The 8070-nt window shown below is 38.9% G+C and overlaps 1 protein-coding gene across 1 annotated transcript in view; it reads right to left on the bottom strand.

Annotated features, from left to right (window-relative positions):
* The window catches only part of PRDM10 (PR/SET domain 10), a 167474-nt gene that overhangs the window by 34489 nt on the left and 124915 nt on the right, over positions 1–8070 (bottom strand). Inside the window, exons 16-19 of the mRNA XM_007955182.1 lie at positions 7326–7526; positions 6344–6487; positions 5241–5411; positions 3804–3941 (exon numbers count right to left, since the gene is read on the bottom strand). Coding sequence (XP_007953373.1) covers positions 3804–3941; positions 5241–5411; positions 6344–6487; positions 7326–7526 — 654 coding nt within the window. The remainder of the gene's footprint in view (positions 1–3803; positions 3942–5240; positions 5412–6343; positions 6488–7325; positions 7527–8070) is intronic.

Genomic DNA, 8070 nt, shown 5'->3' with positions numbered 1-8070 from the left:
AGAGAGAGACTGAAACCATTCTCTTTCTGAACAAGAACCTGACAAGGATGCCCCTCCATGACCATTTCTATTTAATGTTGTATTGGAAGTCCTAGCCAGAGCAATAATGCAAGAACAGGAAATAAAAAGCATCCAAATTGGTAAAGAAGAAGTAAAACTATGTCTGTCTGCTATATGATCCTATACCTAGAAAATCTGAGAGACTGGGCAAGAAATTACTGGAACTAATTGAAAGATTCAGCAAAGTGGCAGGATAGAAGGGAAAAAAAAATTGGAAGAAAATACCGTGATCTTGGATAGGAAGACATTGTGAAAATGTCAATACTACCCAAAATAATCTACAGACATAATGCAATCCCAATCTAGATTCCATCATCATTCTTTAAAGAGACGGAAAAACTTATCACAAATTTTATATTGAAAAGAAAAAGACCCCAGATAAACAAAGCACTACTAAAGAAGAACAAAATAGGAGCTCTCAAACTTTCTGAATTCAAAATCTACTACACAGCCATGGTAATCAAAATAGCCTAGTACTGGGTAGGAGGGAGGGAGGAAAGGGGAAGCTTTTGTTTGCAGGGCATTGAGTTTATATTAATGGTGGTAGAATATTTTGGAAAAGTATAGCAATAATGGTGGCACAACATGAAAAATGTCATCAATGTCCTTGAGCTGTAAATGTAGAAGTTGTTATGTTGGTGAATGTCTTGTTGTATATGTTTTCACCACAATAAAAGTAAAAAAATACAAAAAAGACGACATACCCTGGTAAAAATTAAAAATATAATGCAATCTAACAAGCATTCAAGAAGAAAAAAGGAAGCCAAAATGGGGGGTGGCGGTGTTGGTGTGTGTGAAACCCATGTGACCCCAGACTATACAGTGACTATAATGCTGCTGTGGCTGTGGAGAGATTTGAACACTCATGCACTTCCACTGGGATTGTAAAATGGAACAACCACTATGGTGCTTCCTTAAATAATTAGCAACAGAAATATTGTATGATCCAGCAATCCTACTACTAGGTTTATATACTACAGAAATAAGAGCCATGACACAAATAGATATATGTACATCCATGTTCATTGCAAGGATTGTGAGGCTGGCACAGGATCAGGCAGTATTTCATTCTGTTGTGCATACGGTTCCTATAAGTTGGAGTTGACTCGACAGCACCTAACAGCAACAACAACATGTTCATTGCAGCACTATTCACAACAGCAAAAATTTGGAAACAAACTAAATGCCCATCAATGGATGAACAGATAACAAATCTGTTACATACACACATACCATGCAACATTGAAGTGTATGATGAATCTGCAAAACATCTCCTAACATGATGAACCTGGAGGATATTATGCTGAGTGAAATTAGTCAATCACAAAAAGACAAATATTGTATGAGACCACTATTATAAAAAAAATCAAGAAAAGGTTTTCATATAAAAAGAAAGATTCTTTGATGGTTACCAGGGGTGGGAGAGGAATGGAGGGTAAACCACTAACTAGAGGATAGATACATATTAACATAGGTGAAAGGGAAGATAATATACAATAAGGAGGGGGTCAGTAAAAAATTATCAAGGCAAAGGAACACATTGGGAGGAGTACAAGAGTTAGAGGTCACAGAAGTACACACTATCACATACAGCATCTCGCAACAACAATAATCTATAAGTGGATATATAGACAGACTTGGAAGCTTAAAATGTGTGAGAAAGAGAATGGGACTATACCCAGGAATATATATAGGTTTGACAGTGGCTATTTCTACATAGTATTTACATAAGCAGCAAATATATCCATGAATATAGCAGAACACTTCTTAGCCATACCCAAGAACCTTGAGGGAATAAGTCTCTGAGCCTGGGGTCTCAGGACCACGGTCTTGGAGGACATCAAGTTCGATCAGCACAACATAGTATGCAAAGAAAATGTTCTACACCTACTTTGGTAAATAGCATCTGAGGCCTTAAAAGCTTGCAAGTGACCCTCTAAAATGCAATTATTCCTCCATGTCTAGAGCAAACAAGAGTGAACAAAATCAAAGACACATGGAAACAATTAGTCCAAAGGAATTATGGACCATGCAAACCTCAGTTTCCATGACTCTGAGGTCAGAAGAACTAGGTGGTGCCTGGCTATAACTACTTACTGCTCTGAAAACAATCACATTAGAAGATTCTGGATAGAGTAGGAGAAAAATTTGGAACAAAACTCAAAATCATAAAAAAGACCAGGTTTACTGGTTGAATAGAGGCTGGTAGAAGCCCTGACACTGGCCCTTAGTCATCCTTCAGAATTAGAACTGAACTAACTATCATGACTTACATTTTTTAGCCAAAAAACAGACAGATCTACGAGGTGAACAATAATACTAAAGAGTTACACATTCCTTAAAACAATCAACCATTCAAGATCAAAAGGGCAGCATTTGTCTAAGGACCAAGTTCAAAAGTTAGAAAGGGATAGGAGAGAAGGAGGAATGGAAACAAGAAACACAGGGAGGAAGTGAGATGAGCGATGTTACAGTGAGGAGACTGCAATAAAAGACAAGAAACACAATGTGTATAAATTGTTGAATGGGAATGGGAAACTGATTTGCTCTGTAAACTTTTACCCAAATCACAATAAAAGATTTAAAAAAAAGATAAATGAAATAAAGTATAATTATTAATGTTTATGCAATTCATGTGTGTGTCATTTTTTTTTTTCTTTTTTGCCAACTGTGCTTTCCCTCTGACATGACATACATATATCACATGCAGACAGCCAAAGAAGGCAGGACTTTCCTCCAAAGCTAAAAGAAAGAAAAAATCTTCCCCTAGAGCTGGTGTTCTGAATTTGGATGTTAAGCCTCTAAAGTGTGAGAAAAAAATTTTTGGTCTTTAAAGTCACGTAACAAAATTAGTAGTCAAATAATGCCTTAGGTACTATGCCACCAGACCTCCCTTAAAGTCATCTGTTGTTGTCGTTATGTGCCATCAAGTCGCACCCAACTCATAGTGACCCTTCCTTGGGTTTCCAAGGTGGTATCACTATGGAAGTAGATTGCCCAACCTTCCTTCTGAGGAGTGGCTGGGGGCTTTGAACCGCCAGCCTTCTGGTTAGCAGTCAAATGCCTTAGGCACGATGCTACCAGAGCTCCTTAAAGTCACCTACTTGTGGTTATTTCTGTTATAGCAAACTAAGAAACTAAGAAAGGGCCTGTGACTGAAGATCACATCTACAGGGCTTTGAATTGCTTTGAACCAGTTCAGTGATGGTCAATGAAAGCAAACCAGAACAGACTTGAATTTTTAAAAATAAGAGTAATCCAGAATAATAACCGGAATGGGGAAAAGTACAGGGTGAAGCCCTAGAATGGGATACTTGGAAGGCACATAGTGAGTCTTTTCAGAAGCCTGATGTATGAAATTGAATTACTGGCAGGACTGTGGAGAGCAACATACATTCAAAACAGCAAGGTCCGCCACCATCTTTAGTAGGATACCACTGTTTCCAACTCAGCTCAAAATCCCATGGGCAAGAGATTTGGTTGCTATGCAATGCATATGCTCCCCTTATTTCTTAAGCAAGAGATTAATTTTCTAGCAGGGCTTTGATCCATAATTTTCCCCATTTGGTTATTGTTCCAGTTTACCCAAATTTTAGAAAGTCAGGTCTGTTCTGGTTTCTCTGCCTCAGCCATGAGTGAACTGGAAAGAACTAATTCAATCCCTGCATGTCTCTTCATTCTTACTAACTCCTCTTGGCCCTGTAGCCATGTTAGCTTCTCTGGAAAGCCCCTGTAGAATTTACCTGGGATGATGGAGCCGAGGTAGTAGGCTCAGTGACCTGGATGTGCTGCACCTGGATGGCATGCTGGGTGTATGTCTGAGGGTCATGGAGCTGGCCAACATCCACAGTGGACTGCTGAGACTGGTGAGGTGAAGTGGCCTGGAGGGAAAAACAGGTCCAGAAACCAAATCCACATTGATTGAGGCTAATCAATGTGAATTTTTCCATTCAGAGAAAAGGTTCAGTTAAAAACAATACCCCAACAGAAATATAAGAATAGCTGGAACTTCATATCTATTTCTTCACTCCCAGAGAGCTCATGAATAAGCCAACCTAGCATATAGTCAAATAATGTTTTAATATGATGGCTTATGAAACACAGTAAGCCATTAGTACAACTAAATTCTGAAAGAGAAGGAGATAAAGGAAATATAGCTCCTAATAATAAGCTGAGTGAGAAACTCCCAGAAATAAAAAATGCTTTATTTTTAAATTCCAATTGACTAATGACCTACGTTTTATCAATTAAAAGAGATCAGAGAAGAGAATTTGCTTTTAGCTTGTCACTATTAACCCTAGTAGTGGTCCTAGTAATGGTTCCTAACCGTTTATGTATCATAGACATCTATGAAAATCTAACTAAGTTATGGGCCTTTTTTCCAGAAAGTATACATGTATATTTTACAGGCAACTTCAGGGATCATAAACTCCTCCAAACCTTAAAGTTAAGAACCCTTCCATAAGAAAGACAAAATAAAGAAGAGCAAGTAAAACAACAGTTACAATTTCTAATTTCCTGATCTGGTATTAAATTTTCAGAGACCAAATTATTTCCAAGCAACAAGTTTGTTCATTTGTGCCTTGAGTATATACTTCTCAGCTTAATTTAATGAAACAACAGTTCTGGGAGGATTCCTTCTTTCATTGCCTAGTCAGTAAGAATGAGCTACTAATTATCAGGTAAAAGGTACATAGTTAATACCTCTATACTAACAGGGTACTGACTAATCACAGATTGAATCGAAATGATTCCTTACAACTTCCTACGCATATGTCATTCAATGCCCAGACAGGGATTTATCATACTGGCTCATCACCATGTAATAGCTGACCTGGGGCTAAAGAATAAGGATTCATAAGACATTCTGACTGTCTGAGCTCAGAAAGAAGTCCTTCTAGCACTGTCTTGCAATCACACAGGATAGCTATATAAATTGGAGCCTGAAATCTCTTGAATACTATAGACAGAAACAGCCAACACTATTAAGTCCAGAGCCCTCAACATACCAAAAGAAAAAAAAAATTAAACCAATGCTTTAAACTCAGAACTTAAACGCAGAGCACGTTATGTAAGGTCCAGCACCAGCTCTGAGAACTGAGTATTTTTGTGGACTCTGGCTGCCATAATAGTCATGGCAATATGTCACTGATACAGGTAAAGAGAAATAGATATCATACCGGGGCCATCTGTACCACCTGAAGCTGTATGTGCTGAGGCTGTTGAAGACCAGAGGTAGACTGCGACACAGGGATATACTGAATTCTCTGGTAATCCCCTTGTGGGGTCCGGTAATCTGTTGTTAAGGTCTGGGACAGTTCTGTCATTGCTTGGGTTAGCAGGTCGGTTGTCTAGAAAAATCACACAAAACATGCAAATCGGTAGCTATTTCAATGTTCTGAAATCCTACTAAAATTTAATTAAGTTTGTCTTACTGGTATATTACTGAGCTACAGATCAGACCCAAAACCAGAGAGGAAAAAAAGGAATCTGAGGTTGGGAAGGTGTTAGAAGGAAAAAAAAAAAGAAAATAATAGATAGACAGATAGATAGATAGATATAAACCCATTGCCATTAAATCAATTCCAACTCATAGTGACCCCACAAGATAGCATAGGAATGACACATGATAGCATAGGAACTGTATATGATAGCATAGGAACTACACGTGATAGCATAGGAACTACTCCATAGGTGGGCGCTCTGGTGGTATAGTGCCTAAGGCATTTGACTGCTAACCAGAAGGCTGGCAGTTCAAACCCACCAGCCACTCCTCAGAAGGAAGACTAGGTAATTTACTTCCATAGAGGTACCGTCTCGGGCACACAAGGAGGGGTTGCTAGGAGTCAAATCAAATTGATGGCAGTGAATTTGGTTTTGGTTTCAGTTTATTCCATAGGTTTCCTTGACTATAATCTTAATGGAAAAAGATTGTCAGGCCTTTCTTCTACATCACCACAGGGTGGGTTTGAACCACCAACTTTAGGTTAGTAGATGAGTACAACCTGTTTGTACCACCCACAGACTGTCTGTCTCTGCCCAATGGAGTTACCCTTCAGATAATGACAATCTTGCAGTGAAGAAGCAGCACATTTCAGTTGTTGTTGCTCTTTGCACAGAGCATTTTAGAAAGCATCAACTAGGAGACCTAATCATAAGCATAATGCCTATGTAGAAAACTGAAGGATAATGGGCTACATTTGCAGGTTTGAGGAAGATAACAACAAGGTGGACAGGCTGGGCACTGGAGAAAACGGGAGGCACCTACTCATCACACACTCACCACCACAGTCTCCCCAGTGGCACTATCTGTAGTTAAGACAGCGGGGGCAGTACTGATCACAGCTGTGGTCAAGGGCGCATGTATAGTGTTAGGAAGCTGGGCATACTCTGGATGTTTCTTTCGAATATGCTGTACCATCTTGGTCTGAAAAAAATTAAGGAGAAAACCAAGAATAGAATTAGTTTTCAATCTTTGTCATATGCAAACTCTCCAAAGATTCCTAAAGTCTTTTACGTTATGCCTTAAAAAAGAAAAAAGAGAATAATGCTGATTCTGTGCCTGGCCTTCTTAAAGTGGTGCAATGCTATGAAAGGGAAAAAAGGAAAAGGACTAAAAAGATAATGATAATGACCATGACCCCCCATTATCAGGCAAGGTAAGAATACCTCCCAGGACTTCTCTACTCTCACTGATAGCTGTGGCTATCAATCACAATCCTCTAGCATAAATGACCCCCTTTTCAAGAAACCCATTGTTGTCAAGGCAATTTCAAATCATACCAAACCAATAGGACAGAGAAGAATTGCCCACTAGGGTTTCCAAGGCTGTAAATCTTTTCTGAAGTAGACTGCCTCATCTTTCTCCCAGACAGTGACTGGTGGGTTGAAAATGCTGACCTTTCAGTTAGCAGTTGAACCCTTAACCACTGTACCACAAGGGCTCCTCTCTTTTTAAACACAGTCATTTAAGTCCCAATGGAATGTTTCTATATACTTGAGCTCATAAACCGTGAGCACAGAATATTCAAATAGAAGACCCTCAGCAGATAGAGGAAAAAGAGAAACAATCAAGTACCGAAGCTATTAGATGGCACTAATTCTAGGCAAAGTGCACAATATTCTCTTCTCTTTCTTTGCTTATGACCCCTGTTTTTAGGAAACAGTTCCTTAGATAGTACCCCTCAATTCAGAAGAAGTCAGTAAGTAATGTTAAGAGCTCCTTTAAATAGTGGTTTTGCCTCAGTTGGAAAATTTTCCCATACCTTGCTGCTATATTGTTTGGAGCAATGAGGACAACAGACAGGAGGGGTAGCTATTGTGCCAGTGAGCTGGGTGTGAGTACTCAGCATGGGGTCAGGTTCTCCAGGACCAGCAGGACGAAGTTTCCGAATGCTTGGTGGGAGCTCAGCGCCTGGGTGGTTCTTCAGAATATGTGCTTTACGCTTGCTGGCACTTTTATAAACCTGCAATTCAAATGCTTTGCCATGAAAGCAGTATACAGTTCCATTTTATTGTTTAAAGCAACCAAACTATTTTGTTACAAGGAAATGAGAAAAAGTATTCCTGAAGCTAAAACAGAACATATTAACAGATATATTAAGGATAATGAGGATAAAACATAAATTAGAATAAAGTAAGAACTAAAATGCTAGTCATCTTCTTTGAATTTATATAGCTAAGATAATCTATAACCTATTGTTATCAAGTCAATTCCAAATCACAGGACAGAGTAGATAGAATAGAGCAGAACTGCCCCAAGGGTTACAGACTGCCTCCTCTTTCTTCTGTGGAGTGGCTAATGGGTTCAAACTGCCAACCCTCTAGTTAGTAACCAAGCACTTAACCACTACACCACCAGGGCTCCTTACAGCTAAGATAGTAACTGTAAAAATTCCCTTTGTCCTAAAGTACCTTCTAAAAATTAAATGTTTATGTGCTTCCAAAGACTTCTCCAAAAGAGTCAAAAGAGAACCTACAGATTGGGAAAAAATATTTGGTAATAACATA

Source organism: Orycteropus afer, unplaced genomic scaffold, assembly GCF_000298275.1.
Source record: "Orycteropus afer afer isolate SDZICR_OR568_19922 unplaced genomic scaffold, OryAfe1.0 scaffold00493, whole genome shotgun sequence".
Lineage (NCBI taxonomy): Eukaryota > Metazoa > Chordata > Mammalia > Tubulidentata > Orycteropodidae > Orycteropus > Orycteropus afer.
Note: the sequence above shows the minus strand (reverse complement) of the source record. Positions and strands in the feature narration are given on the sequence as shown.